At 35.6% G+C, this 22,035-nt stretch overlaps 1 protein-coding gene across 5 annotated transcripts in view; it reads left to right on the plus strand.

The window, feature by feature from the left end:
- Positions 1 to 22,035, plus strand: part of TMEM161B (transmembrane protein 161B) — a 76,875-nt gene that overhangs the window by 52,905 nt on the left and 1,935 nt on the right. For 4 of the 5 annotated variants that reach the window (XM_055429135.2, XM_055429136.2, XM_088838478.1 and 1 more), the window contains 6 exons: positions 12,927 to 13,078; positions 13,499 to 13,559; positions 14,052 to 14,192; positions 17,049 to 17,162; positions 20,432 to 20,606; positions 21,847 to 21,943. In XM_055429135.2, coding sequence (XP_055285110.1) covers positions 12,927 to 13,078; positions 13,499 to 13,559; positions 14,052 to 14,192; positions 17,049 to 17,162; positions 20,432 to 20,606; positions 21,847 to 21,943 — 740 coding nt within the window. The remainder of the gene's footprint in view (positions 1 to 12,926; positions 13,079 to 13,498; positions 13,560 to 14,051; positions 14,193 to 17,048; positions 17,163 to 20,431; positions 20,607 to 21,846; positions 21,944 to 22,035) is intronic. The other variant, XM_088838479.1, reaches the window with a different exon arrangement.

The raw sequence follows: 22,035 nt of genomic DNA on the forward strand, positions 1-22,035 counted from the left end.
TAAAACATGTGACACTCAAATCTTGAACCCTGGAACTTAAAACTGGTTCATCTCTTGTCGTCAGCTCTGCTTTCTTCTTCAGCTGAGATGTACATGCATCTAAGCTATCACACCTACTTCCCGTCCTGTTCCAAAACCCATATTAATTCTCAGCTCTACTCTCCTGCCAGTTTGTGATTCTAACCACAGTTGTCCAAGTCTGCATGTTCTACTTCCATTTATGCCAAGTTTATGTTATGCAGAAGATAAGGGGGATGGAGCAGTTGTAGTAATTGTCTTTCCTATGTGATGACCCATGAAGGTTTAGTCGCTGGAGAAATGTCCGCTGATTTTGTAATATGAAGCATATATTTTCATTTAAGAATAAGAGAAAAGTATAAAGGTAAAAATGGTGCTTGCAGAATGCAGAGATCCTTTGCTAGAAATAAAACTTAAAAAATTAAAATATTGTACAATTGATGGATTTTTTTTTTAAAGAACCTTATGAATAAGCTGTATTGCAGAGTAATACTGAGTCAATTACATGAATTTAAGTGAGAAGAAAGCTGTTCTACAAAGAATGGTAAAGCTTCTCAGTAGTCCTATTATATTTGGTTAAAGAACTGGATCGTTAGTCACATTTCCACAGTGCTTGTATTTTACAGTGTGGATGGTTTAAGGTACAAAACCCATTATATATATTTTTAAGACTGTGTTTTAAAATTTAATTTGCCTTGGTTGCCAGACATGCAGATTTTATACAAATCAAAAAGTTGTGAGTGGTTTAAACTGAAATAAATTCTTAGGTTTTCTGTGTTAAATATCCAGTTCTGTATGTAGATTTGTAAATTAAAGGTCTACAAATTAAATGCTGTACTTGTTTGCTATAGGAAATAGACAACTACAGCAAAGTAGCCTGACTTAGTCACCTCTTCTGAATTCCGTAAACAATTCTAAATTATTCTTTACAAAAATGTTCTGCTTTAGATTAATAGGAAAAATGAAACACTAAACCCTGAAGTGAACTGTGTAAGATATCATGTTTCCCAGTGAAAAAGGAACATACTCAGGGCTTTAGAATCTGAGCCAAGGTACTTGTTTTGTCTTGAAAATTTGGACAGTACATAGTATGTCAAAACCTGATTCTTTAACAAACTTTTGGAGATCTTCTATGACATTAATACTGTCAAATTATTCAGCTTTCAGGTCAGAAACCTAGCATTATATAGGGAACTTAAGTGAGAGATAGGACTGTTTTTTTTGTTTATTAATTTATAGTCAGGTATGACTTTTTTTCTTTCAGCTAGGAAATGGTAATTTTTCTTATGAATCTAAAAATATAAGACTAACTTTAATTGTTTTGCTTTATTTTAATCAGAAGATTAGTTAATAGTTTTTTGTTGTTTGCTTTTTTTTTAAAATAAAGCCAATATCTTTATGCTTTCAAAAATCTGGTCATATTTTTCCACAGTCTGGTTAAGTTGAGGCTGACTGTAAACTATTTTATAGGATGGGTTTAAAGTTGCATAATAGTTTTTGGCTTTTATTTATCTGAGAGAATTTTAGGTTCGTTTCTTTTCTCTTTAAAATAAAGTAATTGAAGCTTTGTCTCTAAGAAAATATGAAAGAATGTTTTAGTTAAACAATGTATCCAAATTTTGTTGGTTTTTTTTTAAACATTTGAAGATAGGATCAGATTATTTTAAGAGGATTTTATTTGGTAGCTCTTGACATAAGTTTGAGTGAACTCTGGGAGTTGGTGATGGACAGGGAGGCCTGGCATGCTGTGATTCATGGGGTTGCAAAGAGTCGGACATGACTGAGAGACTGAACTGAGCTGAAGGATTATTACTTTACTTAATTTAGTTTTTAATATCTGTTCTATAGCAGAGCCTTAGTATAGTTTCTAGATTTCGCTGCAGCAGGAATGCAAAGTATGATGTGATTTTTGAGTATTTTGTTTGCCTTTTCTTATGGAAAACTCGATGTGATAAGTTTAATCATTTGAATGGGAAAAAACATTAGGTTATTGTTAGTGTTCCCCAAAACAATATCATCATTCACAGATTAGAAAAGCTTTACATGCAAATTGCTGAGAGTAGAAATGTGATCTATTTTTAAAAGGTAATTATACATTTTGTGAAAAATTTTTGAGAAACATCTGTGAAAATCTCTGTTTATTGCTTAGGATACTATGCAGTAGATTTGTTGGCAACAATCTGGCAACAAAACTGGCAATCTGGCAACAAAACTGGCAACATTTCGTATCAGAATATGATTTCTTTGTATTTCTTTTCTTCTCAAAAGAGCATCTTAATATATTGTTGAATAACTTTATGAGGTTAGGGCAGAGAATACATTTTCTTAATCCGAGAATTGGGTCTTGAAGGTGTAAATTAAGTTAAAACATGGTAGTACTTTGACACATCTATGTTATTAAAGTTGTTATCCTAGATGAGAGAAATTTGCCATTTTAAAAACAAAAAAGTAAGCCTGTTCGCTATTTGAAAGCTCTTATCTCCAGCTCAAAGATATGTATATTTAAAATACTTCCTACTAAATAAATCTTCCAATCTGGCCTTGATTTTTCTTTTCTGTTCTGATTTTTCTATCTGCATCTATAAATTATGGCCTAATTTCAGTATGAAAAATGTTGACATTAAATTAGAAGTTTGAAAATGTCAAGCACATGACAGAGAAAATTTATTCCATCCCTAACTGGACATGGAACAACAGACTGGTTCCAAATAGGAAAAGGAGTGGTCAAGGCTGTATATTGTCACCCTGCGTATTTAACTTATATGCAGAGTACATCATGAGAAATGCTGGGCTGGATGAAACACAAGCTGGAATCAAGATTGCCGGGAGAAATACCAATAACCTCACATATGCAGATGACAGCACCCTTATGGCAGAAAGTGAAGAGGAACTCAAAAGCCTCTTGATGAAAGTGAAAGAGGAGAGTGAAAAGGTTGGCTTGAAGCTCAACATTCAGAAAACTAAGATCATGGCATCTGGTCACATCACTTCATGGCAAATAGATGTGGAAACAGTGGCTGACTTTATTTTGAGGGGCTCCAAAATCAGTGCTGATGGTGACTGTAGCCATGAAATTAAAAGACATTTACTCCTTGGAAGGAACATTATGACCAACCTAGACAGCATATTAAAAAGCAGAGACATTACTTTGTCACGAAAGGTCTGTCTACTCAAGGCTATGATTTTTCCTGTGGTCATGTACGGATGTGAGAGTTGTACTCTAAAGAAAGCTGATCACCGAAGAATTGATGCTTTTGAACTGTAGTGTTGGAGAAGACTCTTAGAGTCCCTTGGACTGCAAGGAGATCAAACCAGTCCATCCTAAGGGAGATCAGGCCTGGGTGTTCACTGGAAGGACTGATGCTGAAGTTGAAACTCCAATTCTTTGGCCACCTGATGTGAAGAACTGACTCATTTGAAAAGACCCTGATGCTGGGAAAGATTGAAGGCAGGAGGAGAAGGGGATGACAGAGGATGAGATGGTTGGATGGCATCACTGACTCGATGGACATGGGTTTGGGTGAACCCAGGAGTTGGTGATGGACAGGGAGGCCTGGCGTGCTGCGGTGCATGGGGTTGCAAAGAGTTGGACAAAACTGAGTGATTGAACTGAACTGAACATTCTCTTTATTTCAGAAATGGAGATCTTATAACGCAAAATAAGCTAGCATTTAAAGGAGGTGTTCCATCCAGGTAGAACTGAGGGATTTATTAAGAGGCTGTTTAGTTCCTCTTCACTTTGTGCCATTAGAATGGTATCATCTGAATATCTGATGTTATTGATATTTCTCGGCAATTTTAATTCCAGCTTGTGCTTCTTCCAGCCTGGTATTTTGCATGATGTACTCTGAATATAAGTTAAAATAGCAAAGTGACCGTACACAGCCTTGTCGTACTCCTGTCCCAATTTTGAACCAGTCTGCTATTCTATGTCCAGTTCTAAGTGTTGCTTCTTGACCTATATACAGGTTTCTTAGGAAACAGGTAATCTGGGCTGGTATTCCCATCTCTAAGAATTTTCCACAATTTATTGTGATCACACAGTCAAAGGCTTTACACTTAGGAGATTGTACAAACACTGTTCTGATTTAAGTGGAGGCTTGTGAACTATTGAATGAAAGCTTGAACATTTGGCCCTAGCCAGAGCATGGTATTTTAGATCAGAATATGTGTGTTTACATTTTGGGTTATGGAAAGGTTTTATTCCAGTATGGGGCTCAATATGTAATTGGTTTTAAGATTTATCTAGTATTTAAAATTTATCTAGTATGAATTCTGGATGAATTACAACATTTTAGGTGTTTGTGGTATAGGGTTATATTAACATATTAATGATATATGATTATACTTCCCACCTGAATTTGATTGCATCTAATTTTGTTTTTCTTCCTTTAGTGTTGACATACTTTGTAAGTTTTTTATATAATTTTATGGTATCAAAATTTGGCAGTAGGTGTAATCTTTGAGAAATTTCTTTTTAGTCATTTGATATCACTTCTGGCTGAAGATGTTATTTTGCTTTTTAGTGTAAGTGAAGGAGTTTGAAATTGTCTCTTTATAGACTGTAGTATCCATTTTCAGTAAAAATGAAGCAGTGTTTTTCCAACCTGGACTTGGGGCCCCCCAGGCAATGAGAGAAATCATAGCTAAGTCTAAGAGCATTTCTTTTGTGGTGTTTGGAGTTTTTATGTTGTGTTTTTAAATATTGCTCCTTTTTCCTTATTATCTCCTAATATGTAAGCCCTTCTTTAGAATGCCAAGAAAGAGATGGACTAGTGTTTGATACTAGTAAAATGAACCACTAGCTTTGTTTGTTTTAAGTTGTGGTGAAGAGATAGATAAGGAACATGGCATTCAGAATATCCTGGAGAGAAAAGTTTGAGCATCTGTTTTCTAGGATGTCTGTACCACTTTTTAAAAAAAATTTAAAACGTTAGTTATTTGACTGTGTCAGGTCTTAGTTGCGGCACACAGGATCTTGGTTCTGTGATGCAGGATCCTTCATACAGTGCGGGCTCCAGACTGTTTAGACTCCGTAGTTGTGGCAGGCAGGCTCTGCTGTTGGGATCTTACTTCCCCAACCAGGCATTGCAAGATGGATTCTTAACCCCTGGACCACCAGGGAAGTCCCACGTCATCACTTTTAAACAGTGTTTCATGTTTCATAAAACTCCCATCTTGAGTGTTAAAAGTTAGATGTTTAATACTTGTGACATTATTCTTAACTTGCTATCTTAGAAAACTTAGTACTTTACTTCATTATAAGAAAAGCTACAGTTTGCATGAGGAAAAGATCCAGTAGTCCTCTGTTTAAAAACCAGATATTTTCCCTTTGTTATTTGCTTTCATAGTTTTTACACTTAACCTGTCTTAAACTCTTACTGAACTGATTTATATCACTTCTTAATTATAAGTAAAATTGTGCTTTAAAATTGCATAATTTTAAAAGTAATTGTGTATAGACTCTTATAATGCTGTTCTCTCCTCTAAGGAGTTCAGAATATTAACCAGGGAAGTCTTAACTTTGTAGTTTTTCTTTATTAATTGAATTACTAAAAAATCAATCATAATGTAAATTTAAACTGCAATGTTTATTACTTTATTAATTAGAAAATTTGGAATAGGAAACTATTCCAAGAGCTTAGATTATGCAAGAGGGCTTAGAGTTATGCTTTGTAACCTTTTTTCCTACCTGCACTCACAGCTAACTCCTCTCAGAAGCATCTTTCATTACAAACAATATATCCCAGGTTAATGGGATGGGTTTGCACTGAGGGTGGGGCAGGTCCTGCCTTTATCTCCTCTAGCTGGAACTGGTGTTTATTGTCAGTTTCTTCCTGGATACCTAATCTTCCTAATTTTTTTTCCCGAGTCTTTCCACTTTAAGCAACTATAGACTATCAGTGTCTTTCATGTAAGAGCATAACTGCAGGAACTCTGAAATGAATGATATTCTTATTGAAAAGGAGAAAAATAGTAATAGGACGTGTATGCAATGATTAAGTTATAGAGAAGTGTTAAACATTCACTTACATCTTTAAATGACATGGAAACTAAATGTGCTTTGTTAAATACCCATTAATCATTTTAATTGAAATTAACATCTTGTCAATTTGACAACCTTGCTTAGGCTTAGTGTAACAAAATCATGCCAACTTCTACAGTGATGTGGTATACTCTTAGTGCTTATAAATGATTTAGTAACTGTTAGCCAAAATAGGAAGAGGACTGACAACTATGTTTAGGGAAAACTTGTACAATAATGTTAGATGATTTAAGAAAGCATTCTAAAGGAATAGCACTTGGAAATACCACAGAATTCTACTTTACAAAGTAAGAGCTAGAGTGTAAATGTCACTCTTTAATTTCTTATTGTAATTTTCAAAGATTGTTAGTTTTGCAGATATATAAGACTTGCAAATTTATTTCCCTTATTAGAAAATGATTTGGCTTCCCTTTTCTCCTAATGTTCAGTATCATAGAAAAACTGACATCTGTTATTATGTGGTTTAAGCTCTTCAGTACAGTTTGAGATATCTATGTATTGGTTTATAACCAAGAGTACTGCAGAGTTAAATTGAGGAAGACTCTGTCAGGGTGCTGAGTATTTGGTTAGGGAACTATTGTAAACCAATGGCATTTGCTTGTTTATTAGTTTTAATTTTTACCTTAAAGAAGTAATTGGCTCAAAAACTTGACCATTATACATATATATAACCTGAGTTATGGTGAACATAACACATTTAGAATGAAAGTAATGTGCCTGGTAAATGTCTTCAGAAGGTGTATGCTAAAGCTCTACAGTGTAAGTATTTCTGATTATATGTGTCCTAAAACATGTATTTGTTACTACAAAGTTGAGATCTTTTTAATCAAAAAGTTCAGAGGTTATCATCTAGCTTTTCATTCTTGGTTTTCTCTTGGCTTAAAATGAAATCAGGTACTTCATAGAATGTAGCACTATAACTAATATCTTGATAATAGTCTGTAAGGAAGTATATTAAAAAGTTGAAATAAGGACTTCTTGGTTGCCCAGTGACTTAGACTCTACACTTCCACTGCAGAGGGCACAAGTTCAATCCCGGGTCCAGAACGTTCCACATGCCATGTGGTATGGCCAAAAAAGAGTTCAGATGAATTGCTAAGACAGCAGTTTTTAGATGGTACCTCCAACTTGCATGTAGATTGTATTCTGAAATGCTTGGAAATAAAATAATCTTTTAAGAAAAATAATGCTAAAAAGGGATTTCCTCCCAGATTAGCCCATGAAAGTTCATTTGATCTGTAATTAACACACACGACAACATTATTTTTCAAAGAAAATAATGCTTTTGCTCATAAGTAGTTAGGAAAATAAATATGAGCAAGTGTTTATCTTGAATCATGGTATTTGAGAAAAAGTAAGAGAGGTTCATGTGAAAAGAAGTTTAGCTAGAGTGGAATTCACCGAGGTGTGAACAGTGAAAGTTAGGAGAGGGGATTATACTGCCTGAAAAGTAACTAGGGTGGTTATTGGAGATACTTCCCATCACACACTTCTGAAGGGTTGATTGCCCCAGGAATAGATGGATAAAAATGAGCTATTCTTGTACTTCTTTTTTGGAAACTGTCTTCTAAATAAGGTTTAAGAATACAAAGCCTAAGCCTTTTAATTTAGAACATCCTTTAAATTTATAACCCCGAGTGGTAAATAATTTATATTTTTGTTATTGCCACCGATGAAAACAGATCTTAGAGTAAAACTTTTTCTTTATGTTTTTCAGTTTGAGTAGATTATCCCAGAGAGTTGTTAGTATTTATTGTTGTTGCTGTTCAATCTCTGAGTGGTGTCTGACTCTGCGACCCATGGACTGTACAGCACACCAGACTCTTTTGTCCTTCACGTTCTCCCAGGGTTTGCTCAAACTCATGTCCATTGAGTCAGTGATGCCATCCAACCACCTCATCCTCTGTCACCCCCTTCTCTTGTCTTCAATCTTTCCCAGCATAGGGTCTTTTCTAGTGAGTTGGCTCTTCTCATCAGGTGGCCAGAGTAGTGGAGCTTCAGCTTCAGCACCATTCCTTCCAGTGAATATTCAGGGTTGATTTCCTTTGGGATTGGCTGGTTTTGATCTTCTTGCAGTGCAAGGGACTCTCGGGTCTTCTACAGTACCACAATTTGCAAGCATCAATTCTTTCATGTTGAGCCAACTCTCATATCTGCACATGACTATTAGAAAAATCACAAGTTTCACTGTAGAGACCTTTGTAGGCAAAGTGATGTCTCTGCTTCATGACTGCAGTCACAATCTGCAGTGATTTTGGATCTGTCACTGTTTTCACTTTTTCCCCATCTGTTTGCCATTAAATGTTGGGACTGGATTGCTAGCATGTGTAATGAGCACAATTGTGCAGTAGTTTGAACATTCTTTGGCATTGCCCTTCTTTGGGATTGGGATGAAAACTGACCTTTTCCATTCCTGTGGCCACTGCAGGGTTTTCCAAATATGCTGACATACTGAGTGCAGCACGTTAACATTATCATCTTTTAGGATTTTGAATAGCTCAGTTGGAATTCTGTCACCTCCACTAGCTTTTTTCGTAGTAATGCTAAGGCCCACTTTAACTTCACACTCCAGAATGTCCTAGATGAGTGGCCACATGGTGGTTATCCGGGTCATTAAGACCTTTTTAGTATAGTTTTTTGTATTATTGCCACCTCTTCTTAATCTCTTCTGCTTCCATTAGTTCCTTACCTTTTCTGTCCTTTATCATGTCCATCCTTGGATGAAATGTTCCCTGTGCTCTGTGCGTAGTTTCTCAGTCATGTCTGACTCTTTGTGACCCTGTGGACTGTTGCCCACCAGGTTCCTCTGTCCATGGGGATTCTCCAGGCAAGAATATTGGAGTGGGTTGCCATCCCCTCCTCCAGGGGATCTTCCCAACCCAGGGATTAAACCCAGGTCTCCTTCATTGCAGGTGGATTCTTTACTATCTGAGCCACCAGGGAAGCTCTCTAAGAGCTGTAATAATGGTAATTATTACAGAGGGGCTAAAACTTGTTCTTATGTTCACCATAACTCAGGTTATATATACGCATAATGGTCAGGTGTTTGAACCCTGGATATCGCCAATGTAAAGGTCTGTTTACCATTAAAGCATAGAATTAATACTGTTTCAGCTTACGTGGATTACCATGTAAAACATTATTTCTATGGCAAAATTTGTTTTTGTTTAGGTATTACTTTATTTTGAGGGGCTCCAAAATCACTGCAGATGGTGACTGCAGCCATGAAATTAAAAGATGCTTACTCCTTGGAAGAAAAGTTATAGCCAACCTAGATAGCATATTAAAAAGCAGAGACATTACTTTGCCAACAGAGGTCCGTCTAGCCAGGGCTATGGATTTTCCAGTAGTCATATGTGGATGTGAGAGTTGGACTATAAAGAAAGCTGAGTGGTGAAGAATTGATGCTTTTGAACTGTGGTGTTGGAGAAGACTCTTGAGAGTCCCTTGGACTGCAAGGAGATCCAACCAGTCCATCCTAAATAAGATCAGGCCTGAATATTCATTGGAAGGACTGATGTTGAAGCTGAAACTCCAATACTTTGTCTACCTGATTCAAAGAGCTGACTCATTTGAAAAGACCCTGATGCTGGGAAAGATTGAAGGTGGGAGGAGAATGGGATGACAGAGGATGAGATGGTTGTATGGCATCACTGACTCAATGGACATGGGTTTGAATAAACTCCAGGTATTGGTGATGGACAGGGAGGCCTGGCATGCTGCAGTCCATGGGTTCACAAAGAGTTGGACACAGCTGAGCAACTGAACTGAACTGACCTACGTACTATGTGCCAGTCACTTTTTAGTGCTCCATCTGAGCAGTGAACAGGAGACTTGAATTATTGATATGAAGTTTACATTCTAGCAGAGATTAATTTCAACTTGCATTTGGAAGATCCAAAAAATCACCTGTCTTTATTACCTTCAAGTTGGCTTACTTAGGGTAGATGCCCATAGCTAGAGCAGCTGGGACTCTATTTACATTTATATCCAGTATCCTAGTTAGGATCCTAATAGAGAATGGGTAGTAACTATATTAGCTTATTTTGAATAGGAATCAAAGGACAGCTTCCTTTTAAATGGAAGGACAAGGGTCCTTATACTTGCTTATCTGTTCCTGAATAAGAATTCTTCTGACTATGAGAATGTTTGAACAAACCATTTACTGCTGCCAAGGCAGCTCTGTTTTTAAAATGATTTCATGTGTTATTGCTGAACTGTCCTCTACCTTAGGTGCTGGAAGCATTTCCGTAGACACAGTATACAAAATTGTTAGCTGAATGTACTCTGGATCCAGACAACCTAGATTTAAATCCCAGCTGCCTCTAATCTAGCTGTATGATCTTGGTCAAGTGTGTGTGTGCGTGCGTGCATGCAGTCACGGCAGTCATGCCTGACTCTTTGTGACCCCATGGACTATAGCCCACCAGGCACCTCTGTCCGTGAGATTCTCTAGGCAAGAATACTGGAGTGGATATATATACCACATCTTCTTTATCCCTTCCTCTGTTCATGGGATCACAAAGAGTCGGTACCTGACTGATGTGACTTTGCATGCATGCATGCATGCACGCACTTGCCCAAGATCACGCAGCTAATCCCTTATCAGTCACATCATTTGCAGATATTTTCTCCAGACTGTGTGTTGTCTTTTTGTTTTGTTTATTGTTTCCTTTGCTGTGCAAAAGCTTTTCAGTTTAAGTAGGTCCTATTTGTTTATTTTTGCTTTTATTTCCATTATACTGGGAGATGGATTAAAAAAGATTTTGCTGTGATTTATGTCTGAGAGTGTTCTGCCTATGTTTTCCTCTAATAGTTTTATAGTGCCCAATTAACATTTAGGTCTTTAATCCATTTTGAGCTTATTTTTGTGTATGGCATTAAGGAATGTTTTAATTTCATTGTTTTACATATGTCTGTCAAGTTTTCCCAGCACCGTTTGTTGAAGAGACTGTCTTTCCACATTTGTATAAGTCTTGCCTCCTTTGTCATAGATTAGTTGGTTGTTTTGTTGCATGGGCTTATTTCTGGGTGTTCTATCCTGTTCCATTGACCCATATTTCTATTTTTGTGCCAGTACCATACTGTTTTGATGATTGTAGCTTTGTAGTATAGTCTTAAGTCAGGGAGGCTGATTTCTCCAGCTCTGTCTTACTTTGTCTCCATACAGATTTTGAGATTTTTTGTTGTAGTTCTGAAGAAGATGTGGGGTGTGTACACACACACACATATATATATACACACACACACAATGGAATATTACTCAGCCCTTAAAAAGAATGAAATAAGGCCATTTGCAGCAACATGAATGGACCTAGAGAGTGTCATACTGAGTAAAGTAAGACAGAGAAGGAGAAATATCATATGACATCCTTTATATGTGGAATCTAAAAAGAAATTATACAAATGAACTTACTTACACAACAGAAACTCATGGACTTAGAAAAAACTCATAGTTGCTGAGGGGAGGACGTAGTTAAGGACTTTGGAAAGGTAACATACACACTGCTATATTTTAAATGGATAACCAGCAAAAGCCTATTGTATAGCACATGGACCTCTGCTCAATGTTACGTGCCAGCCTGGATGGGAGGGAGAATGGATACACGTGTATGTATGGCTGAGTCCCCTCAGTGTTCACCTTAAACTGTCACAACATTGTTTATTTGTGATAATGCTATAATTAATTGGGGTTAACTGCTGTACCCCAATACAAAATTTTTTTGGTGTCAAAAAAAATAAGTAAAAATAAAAGAATGCTAGAGTGGATTTCCACAACCTCTTCCAGGGAATCTTCCTGACCCAGGGATCAAACCCTTATCTCTTATGTCTCCTGCCTTGGCAGGCGGGTTCTTTACCACTGGCACCACCTGAGAAGTCTGAATCTGTGCCACAACTTTTTTAAATCTGGAAAAGTAGTGATAATAGTTGGCTAACGTAAGGATGAAATGAAGTAATTGCTAATGCCTAGCACTTGGCAAGTACTCAATGACAGCTGTTATTATTTTCCATGCTTGACATATGATTTATGTAAAAGTTGCTTTTCTAGATTTTTTTGGCCGAACAGCTTATTTCGTTGGGTGGGTTTATGCTTTCCAGGAGAACAATTTGATATAACAGAAATGTGGATTCTAGCCATGGATCATCCACTGATTGATCTTGATTTGATTGATTATTAAGAGGAGGTTCAGATAAAATAATGTATTTAGTATTTTTGTATAAAATTTAAGTATTTTAAAATAGGTGGGCATGTTGTCTTTGGTTGATTTTGAGTACTCAACAGAAACCTGTTTTTTGTTTCATCATAGTGTGAAATGGTGATCCCAGATGCTCAGTTTTTGTACCCAAGCTTACCAATGACTGTTACAAAAACTTTTTGTAATTCTCAAAGTTTAAATTAGTGAATGATTTACAGATGATTCCTGAGATGTGTGTTTAATTCTAAATATAAACTACTTGACAATCACGCCCAGTAAGCAGTTCCCTAAGATGCTTTTCATGTCATTAAGACCCTATTTCATAAAATTATTGTAATAACCTTCTAATGAATTTGAGTTAGAGAAACTGGAAATACATTCTTTTCCTAATTACAGTGGTGTATGTATATGTGCATTTTTTATTAATTTTAAAATGTTACAAACTTCGCTTAGATTTGCTTTGTTTTTATGTCCTATTTTCTGAAAGACTATTCAGATTTTCATTAGTTTTTCACTTCCTTCCAAAAGGCACCTTGTAGAGAAATACTGTAGAATCAAAATGAATGTTGTAGTCAAAGTTTATTGGAGTTCAGGTCCTATAAAGATGTTTGTGTTTAACTTCCACAAAGTTATTTGTTGTTTTTCCTGAACTTTTACTTTTGCAGCAAAGTTCTATTTTCATTAACTACACACTATTTTAAAGTAGAAGATGGTGGTGAAAGATCAGTCTGTGTTACCTTTGGATTTTTTTTCTTTGTGAAAGCAATGGCTGTCTTGATTGTAACAGAAAACTATCTGGAATTCGGACTTGAAACAGGTAATAATTTAATATCTTATAAGGTCTTAAAATTAGGTTTATATTCTGAAATGTTCTAAATAATTAACCTTTATTATTCTTAATATCCTTTTTTTTAGCTAAGTTTTTCCTGCCTTTTTCCAAAAGTGCTCTCCCCTCCTCATTTTTTCGTTAAACTTAAATAAATGTTTCTAATGCTAATGTTTACTCAGATAAAGATGCAGATTCTCATGCAAATTATATGGAATGTAGATATCAAAGGGATGTTTTCAAAGGCTATTTCTCCTAATAACTAAATTTTATTGCATTATGACATACTAATTAACATATGGAAGAGCTAAGCTTGTCACTTCAGAATTTAAGATACTCTAGCATTTTATTTCCAAAGAAAGATTCTGTATTTTACTCCTATGATAAGAGTAAATTCTTTTCCCCCTACAGGGTTTACCAATTTTTCAGACAGTGCGATGCAGTTTCTTGAAAAGCAAGGTTTAGAATCTCAGTAAGTTTTTTTTAATTAAGTATTATTCAAGTTAAATTTTTCCATTTTTAGCAAAATAGCACTTACTGTAATTAGTTGTTTTTAATCAGTGAAAAGAGTTCTTTTTTAAGTAGGACTGTCTCTTTTAGCAGTATCCTTACTCATATTTTTTACATTTGTATAAACAGTTAATTTCATAGAATTCTGATTTGAATTTGCTCTTATTTAATTCCTCTTCCATCAGACAGTAAACAAAATTCATGAGTCACATGTTATTTTTTGTTGAATATGTAGGTAAGATTGTTAAAACTGTTGCTTAAGAGATGTCTGATTAAGTTCATAATTCACCAAAATCCCTTATAGATGGTAGTAGAATAGAGCTGTCTTTCTGTAGGAGTTTACTTTGTATTACTTGTATTGTTGTAATTTATAAAGTAATTAGTCAGAAGAAAAGAAAATTCTAGAAGGTTCACTTCAAAAACTTACCAGCTTTTTAAAATATTTTAATTTTAGGGGTCCTGTTTCAAAACTTACTTTCAAATTTTTCCTGGCTATTTTCTGTTCACTCATTGGGGCTTTTTTGACATTTCCTGGATTACGGCTGGCTCAAATGCATCTGGATGCCCTGAATTTGGCAACAGAAAAAATTACACAGTAAGCGGAAAATGTACATAAGCACATGCAGATAAATATATGTTTTCCATCTTAATGAAGGTATATTATTGTAATGAAATCATAAATTATTGTATTGAAAATTAATAACCATTTGATATCACACTGCTTCTTCTTTCTATTATAAGCAAGTTTCTTCCATTCTTTATTTTTTTCAATGTACGAATATATGTGTTTATTCACAAGTGTATTTTGAAAATTATATATATATTTTTTTTTATTCTCTTCTGGGTTTTTTTTTTCTTTTTATTGGAGGCTAATTATTTTACAGTATTATATTGGTTGGTTTTGCCATACATTGACATGAATCCGCTCTGGTGTCTTCCGTTCATTTAAACTTTAAGTCCTGTGTAAGAACAAACACTAATTATTAAATTTCTTTTCTTCCTGTTAAAATGGAAATATCAATATTTACGTTCTTTTGAACTCAGAGTTCAATGTTTATGATATCGTAATCTCTACCACTGATCTGAGAATCTATGGGAATTTCTTTAAATTAGAATTTTCAAGTTAAAAATACTTATTTAAACTTCATGTAAATGATTTAATTTTTTACTTAAAGCATTTTATTTTAAAATGTTTTGAAATTAAATCTGTGTACATAAGAAATGTTTGTTTTCCTTATATTACTGACTTATTTGTAAGCTTATTTTACTTTGGGATTACTAATACTGTATAGTGTTAAATTATAGTTTACTATTTTAGTTTTCAAATAGAGAAATTGTGTTTGAATCTCTACATATAAGTCAGAGCCCACTTACTATATTCTTTGTGATTGTCAGAAATTCTTTTCTTGGTATAGACACCTTGGCAGAGGAACAGGTTTTTATCTTCATTTCATATCCAGATCCAAATTTCCAAGTCCTGTTTTTGTTTTGCAGTAGAAGCCCGAGTTGAGAATATTCCATTTTGATATATGTATTTATAGTCATTAAGTTTCTTTGAATAGTCATATTTCCTAACATTGCTGCTCTATAAAAACCTACATTTAATGATGCTGATTCTCTGTCTTCTCACGTTCTTCTCTCTCCTACCTCTGTCATTTTCCTTTAATTTTGAAAATGTTTTTGTGTTTTTCCTCTCCTCCCTTTTTTCCTGCATATGCTTCGTGTGTGTTTACTTATTCTCACCTCCTAGTACACACTCCTTCATTCCTCTTTTTTCTGCTCCTTTTACTCAGCATGCTCTTGGCTACATCCTGCTTTTCTCCCACCGACCGTCTCTCTAATGGCTTCTTTTAAAACAAAACCTGGTTCTCCCCCTCCTCTCTGCAGACACACACTTCAGTCCACTAACCCCAGTGTTATGATTTAAATAAGCTGAAAGGGTGGGTGGAGGGGAGCCCTTCACCAGCTACTGAAACCGCTGTGGGCTGCTCCTTGATACTAGAGTGTTCCCTAGCAACACTGCATACCTAATACTGCTGCTTTCTTCCCCCGCACTGATGGTTTACCCAGGCTGTGGGATGAAAGAATCACTTTATAAAAACATTTAAAGCATTTAGTGGTAGTTTGGGATTGGAGACACTGAGGGTTGGGGGGGGTGGGGGGCACATTTTCTTTTCCTTCTCAGAAAAATGTAGCTTCTTCCGATTTTTCCCTTTGGGAATCTGGAGTTTTATTTTCCGTGTATTACAATCGCCCCCTCTCTCACACACACACACATTGTGTTGTAGCACTCTGCCTGGATCCAGGGTGTGGCAAGCTAGTTTTGTAGTGAGAGCAGCAGACTGGCACAAAGAACTGCATTCTCCTCACCCCCATGGCCAGGCAGTAGTACTTGCTTCAGGGCCAGAGCTTAGAACCAGAGTTCCACCTCTCCCTGGTCAGGTAGGTCTTCATGGTTTCCTGAGCCAGCCACTTACTCACAGAAATCACTGTCACTTGCACTATGGTGGCATTTTAAAGTGTGCATGTGTGTGTGTGTATCTTTAAACCCTCCAGTTTATAGTCTCTCTTCCTTGCATGGTTTGTAATGAAAACAGTACATGGTAATAAAATAGTCTGAAGAACGTCTTTCTGAAATAAGGACAGTCTTTATCAGTCATCTGTCTCTGTAGGGTACAGACTTGGGGCAACAGTTAACAATGACATTACATCTCACACCTGAAACCTTTTGCTGTGTTGGCTATATTGCCTTGTAGGAGTAATGTGAATTTCTCCTGGTTTGTATAGGATAGGGAAATTCATTTCAAATACGTTCATAATTCTTCAAGAAGAAATAAAAATGTGAATCATTTATGATTTTAACAATTAAACCATTATACATGATTATTACATACTGAAAGGTTCCTCATTTATAAGTTGGTGTAGTGGCTTCCACCTCCCATATCCTGTCTGGTATTTTGGACCTTGTAATAGGTCTCTTACTTGTAAGTAATCAGAAGCCACTTATGTCTGCTGGACTGAAAAATATCAAAAGATGACTCCTGTCCTGAAAATCCATTGGATTCATTGATTGTTTAGAGAATCATTTAAGTACCGGTGTATTAAATCAGGGATACAGTAGGGGATTGTTAAAGAACCCTAGAATGGGAGTGAACAGATGTAGATTTTAGTGCTTGATCTTTTTCTCACCTGTAATATTAACATGTACTAATCATTTAACTTTCCTCATCTAAACGTTCTCATCTGAAACATTAAAATAATGAGATGTTTTTATAAGGGCTCAAATCAGTGTTGAGTGATAATGATTAATATAAAATAATGGTGGCAACAATACCTTAATATAGAATACTGAAAATAAGTTCCTACCTTCATTTTTTAAGTCCCAAGTTTCTGTAGTTTATTAGTGTATTTTGCTTCTGGATTTTTATGTTTATTTCTTACATACTTTCAGAACATTACTTCATATCAACTTCTTGGCACCTCTGTTTATGGTTCTGCTCTGGGTAAAACCCATTACCAAAGACTACATTATGAACCCACCATTGGGTAAAGAAAGTGTCCCTTTGTAAGTATGGGTATTTGGGGGCTAATTTTTATTTTATTATGTAATCAAAACTTTTCTAAAATGTTTTTTACTGTGTTCATGTTTTTAATTATAATATTAAGACTATTTTTAAAACCTTAATAGAAATGTATCAAAATGGAAATTACAGGTCATCATTTAAACTTTTGGTGATCTAAAGTAGTGGTTGTGAATTATTACTCTGCACTTATCTTGTACAGTTGTAAGTTTTTCTGCTTTTTCATTTGATGTCCAATGATATCTGAAATTTTTCTCTTTCTTTTGATAGTGCTTGTTTTTAAGACACTTTGTGCATTTCTGTTATTTTTTCTTAATTGTGAAGATTACAGAGGAAAAATTTTACAAATGAAATTCATATATTCAGCCCCTTAAGAGTTATTAATATTTTCCATATTCACTGTTTTTTGTTTTATTTTTTGATAAAGTATATTTTCAAGTAAATCAGAAGCATAACATTTTTACCCCTAAGAACTTCAGTATACCTCTCTAAAAAATATATTTTTCTACATGACAATGTTGTCATAACTATCAAAGTTAAAAATAAAGCCTTAATGTTGTTATCTAATAGTAGGTCATATTCCCCAATTAGACAACTGTACTTTAACAGAAGAAGAAGGAAACGAACAGTTTGTTAAAAGGCATTAGTAACTGTACTTGATATGTTAACTCATTAGCGTTATGGAGCTGTATTAGAGTAATAAAAAGATTCAGGCAGAGCTGGTTCAAACCCCATTTCTGATCGTCACTAAAACTGTCACTTGAGGGAGATTATTTAACTTCACTGAGCCTCTGTTTCCCCATCTGGAAAATGAAGATAATAGTATCTACCTCACAAGGTTATCATTGGAATTAAATGAAAGAACACATGTAATGCAACTGGCTGTAAGTAAGTGCTTAATAAATGTTCCTTCCACTGCTTTGCCTTATCAAAATTAAAATAGAAAAACTCGACTAGTCATTGATTCCACAGTATGCATTTTACATTATGTATTTCTTTTAGATCCTGGTACAGATTTGTGTTGGAATAAGTGTAGAATCAGTGATGACCATAATTTTTTTTTTCATACTTAACCTTATTGAACTAAGAAAGTATACTTTGAAGTCATAACATTTTTTTCCCCACATAAGTAAGCTTTAATGGTAATTTCAACTTGACAGGTTCAATCTGAGTATTTAAAAGTTAATCCTAAGGATTGTAGGGTTCTAGACTAAGGTAGGAATCTGCCTGCAATGCAATGTGGGTGATCCAGGTTTGATCCCCGGGTCGGAAAAATCCCTTGGAGTAGGGAATGGCAACCCACTCCAGTATTCTTGCTTGGTAAATGATGGAAATAAAATTATAGTCTTATCTGTGCTCCATTTTATTCCTTTTTTATCTGTTAGATCATTACATTAAGTGATTAGACAGCAGTGGTTTTTAATTTTTGTTTAAAATCCGAAGCCCATGTGTTCGATTGAGAAAGAATGGCTGCCCATTAACCCAGGTCCTTCATCTGTCACATGGACTAAATGGTTGGTCAAAGACCTTTATTTGTAGTGAGAAACAAAAATGTTTAGAGTTTCAACTCAGAAATGTATTTAAACTCATCCATCCTTGTGTTCTGCTTGGGCATCAAAAAATGAAATGCAGGCAGGGTCCATGTGTGCTTATAACCTCTTAAGAAAACCAAAAGAGAACATGTACAGTGAAACCTAGAATGGCTTCAAGAATTTGGAAAAATTTCTTTGCCTTTTCTTTACCTGCATATTTTGCCCCAGCTCAGACTCTTTCCTGAGATACCCCATCATATCAACTTACCAAATCCTTATGAAGTTAAAAGTAAGCAATCTGAATTAGAGGTACTAATTAGATAACTGTCAATAGGACTGTTACCTAAATCCTGAACTCCTTATGAACAGGGCAGATATTTTTTGATTCACTGCCTCATTCCATTCCCTTCATTTCTATTACCTGTCGTCCTCAAAGAGTATATACTAGCTGTCTTCAGAACTCTACCAGCCAAGCCTCCTGGTTGCACCACACCAGGCAGCGCAGTCTGTAGTCCCCGGAAGGGTTCAGGGCTGTGGATGGTTCTAAATCTGTGTACCCTCATTCTCACTCACATGACTGATGCTTTAATCTTATTGTTCATTATAATGTAAATGTATTGATAAAAGTTTGCCTCTGTGCTTCCTAACCAACATGCATTCCTCATGACCTTGTAAACAGGAAGCCAAAAAAGAGCATGCATGATAAAGCCTTTGTTCCCTCCCTCTGTTGCCTCCGTTTCTTAAATGGTTCAACCAAAACTGTATCCTTTCCCATCTTCTCTGCCTTTTCTGTTTCCTGTACTGTTTTTCAACTTTATTTCTACAGGCAGCTTCTTCTGTATTATAGTTTTAGTCCCTTTCCTAGGTGCTTTCACTGGACAGAAGGGGGTGATAAGAGCCTATTTTGGAACAAAGTGTTGGTTTTATATCTTTTCCCACTCATTCTTCTTTATAGCCATCCACTCTACCCTCATAGTCTCTAAGAATTTGGGGGAGACCCTTGTAAGTTCCACATCTGTCTGGCAGATCACTAGACACATTTCAACAGTCATATATTTAACTACCTGATATGTACTAGAAATTTGAATAGAGTCAGGCACGTGTAAGCATTATCTTCAAATTACAATGTTATCTTTTATCAAAGCAGAAACCATGGTCTTTTATAAATGTTAAATCCCTAAAGGACATCAGAATTTACCTCTTCTTTCTAAAGTCCTTTAAAGAACATCTGATTTTATTGTATTATATCAGAATTCTTGGTCCCAGTCAGGAATTCAGCAGAGTGAAAGATCCTACTCAGGTGTTTATGTGATCAAACAAAACTGTAGCCAGAAACAGATGGGTTGTTAACTTGATAGTCCACGGGCAAGCTCCTGGGGTTTCCTTCCTTCTTTCTTATAGTCTCCAGTTTAAGAACTCCCAACTTCCCTTTTTGCTTAGAGTCATTCTCCTGCCCTCTTGATGGGAGGATGTATAGAGAAAGGAATCCCAAGTATTGCTCTGCTTTTTTCTTTTAGACTTATCTGGTACTTCTTTGTTTCATGATGCATTTATTTGTTATACAAGTGAAAGTATTCTGTAAGTCTGTGATAGAATGGGACACTTTTCATGTCTAGATTTCCTTGTGTTAAATATCTTATCCAATGAACATTAACACATAAAACTAGCATGCTAGCATTTTTTGGTCTTTGAGAGCACCATATCAACTTTTTGATCTGTAGAATGACAGAAGCTACGTTCGATACTCTGCGACTCTGGTTAATAATCCTGCTATGTGCTTTGCGGTTGGCCATGATGCGTAGTCACCTGCAAGCTTACTTAAACTTAGCCCAGAAATGTGTGGATCAAATGAAGAAAGAAGCAGGGCGAATAAGCACAGTTGAGCTTCAGAAAATGGTAAGTTTTACACTGTCATCAAAATGAAAAATAGCAAATACTGATGGCGCTAGCAGTAAAGAACCCACCTGCCAATCCAGGAGACCCGGGTTCGAACCTGAGTCGGGAAGATCCCTTGGAGGAGGGCATGGCACCCACTCCAGTGTTCTTGCCTGGAGAATCCCATGGACAGAGGAGCCTGGCAGGCTGCAGTTATGGGGTTGCAAAGGATCGGACACGACTGAAGCAGCTAGCACCACATGCACAAAAATAGCAGTGTTTGATTTCCTTCATAGTAGTTTCATTCCATGATATTCTTATTACGAACACATAGAATAATCTTAAACTGACAGATGTCAGAGACATTGATCTGATTTTGGTGTTAGGTGAAGAAAAGGTCTCAGTTCCCCTTCCTGCCTTAAGTACTTTAAGTACACAGTTTGGATTACAAAGTTGTGGTATATCTATGTTTGCTAAATAGGACTCCCCTAACTGATCTGAAAGACTTCACAGTATATTGTTTAGCTTTTGTGACTTAAAGAATAGGAAATACTAGTTTTAGTGACTAAATGTATTCCTTTTAACATTAATCCAAGTACTTGAACATGGAACGTAAATTTTAACTTAATGGAGGTTCCAGAGAAGGAAGGTGCTAGGAATCCATCGACTGTTGTAATGGACTAGACCCACAACCTGATCAAGTCTTTTTAAAGAAACGTGGTGTCAGATCCTCTTGTTCTTTACTCTTGAATTTCGTCTTGAATCTATCAAGATTCAAATAACTTTTTATGTTTTACCTTTCAATGTATTTTCATACTTCAAATTTTACTTCAGTCTAATGTAAATAGGGATCAATATTTTTATTTATGAGGGGTTATGTTCATATATGACTCTTATTGTTATTTACTTTGATATTTTAGGTGTCTTCAGAGACTTTAGCATTTTGTTTTATATTTGAAATAAGTGAATATATGCCACTTGAATTTCAGTGATTTTGTTTCTCCAATATGTGTTAATCACTTAACTATTTTTAAGGGATTTAATGCTTTTTTCATATGTTAAAGAACCTTCAAACTGAGTCTTTCTGAAGTCAGTCTGAGGGCATTTATAATGAAGTAAAAATTTATTTCCAGTTAGCTTTCTTTCCATGGAAGGATTATTTATCTTTTAAGCATTTCAGTTTGATGATTCAGTTTGATATGGAAGTTTAACTCATTCATAACATGTCAGCTGTGTTAGAAACTTTAAAATGTTGTTTCAGGTCGCTCGAGTCTTTTATTACCTTTGTGTCATTGCGCTGCAGTATGTGGCTCCTCTGGTCATGTTGCTTCACACAACCCTGCTTTTGAAAACTCTAGGTAGGCATATCCTGGCAGCTGGGAAGCTCATTGCTCTACTTTGTACCTGTAATTAATAATGTTTTCTGTTACCTACAAAGAAATATGCCTCT

The sequence above is a fragment of the Moschus berezovskii genome, chromosome 8, assembly GCF_049115385.1.
Source record: "Moschus berezovskii isolate FMDL1 chromosome 8, NW_MosBer_1.0, whole genome shotgun sequence".
Lineage (NCBI taxonomy): Eukaryota > Metazoa > Chordata > Mammalia > Artiodactyla > Moschidae > Moschus > Moschus berezovskii.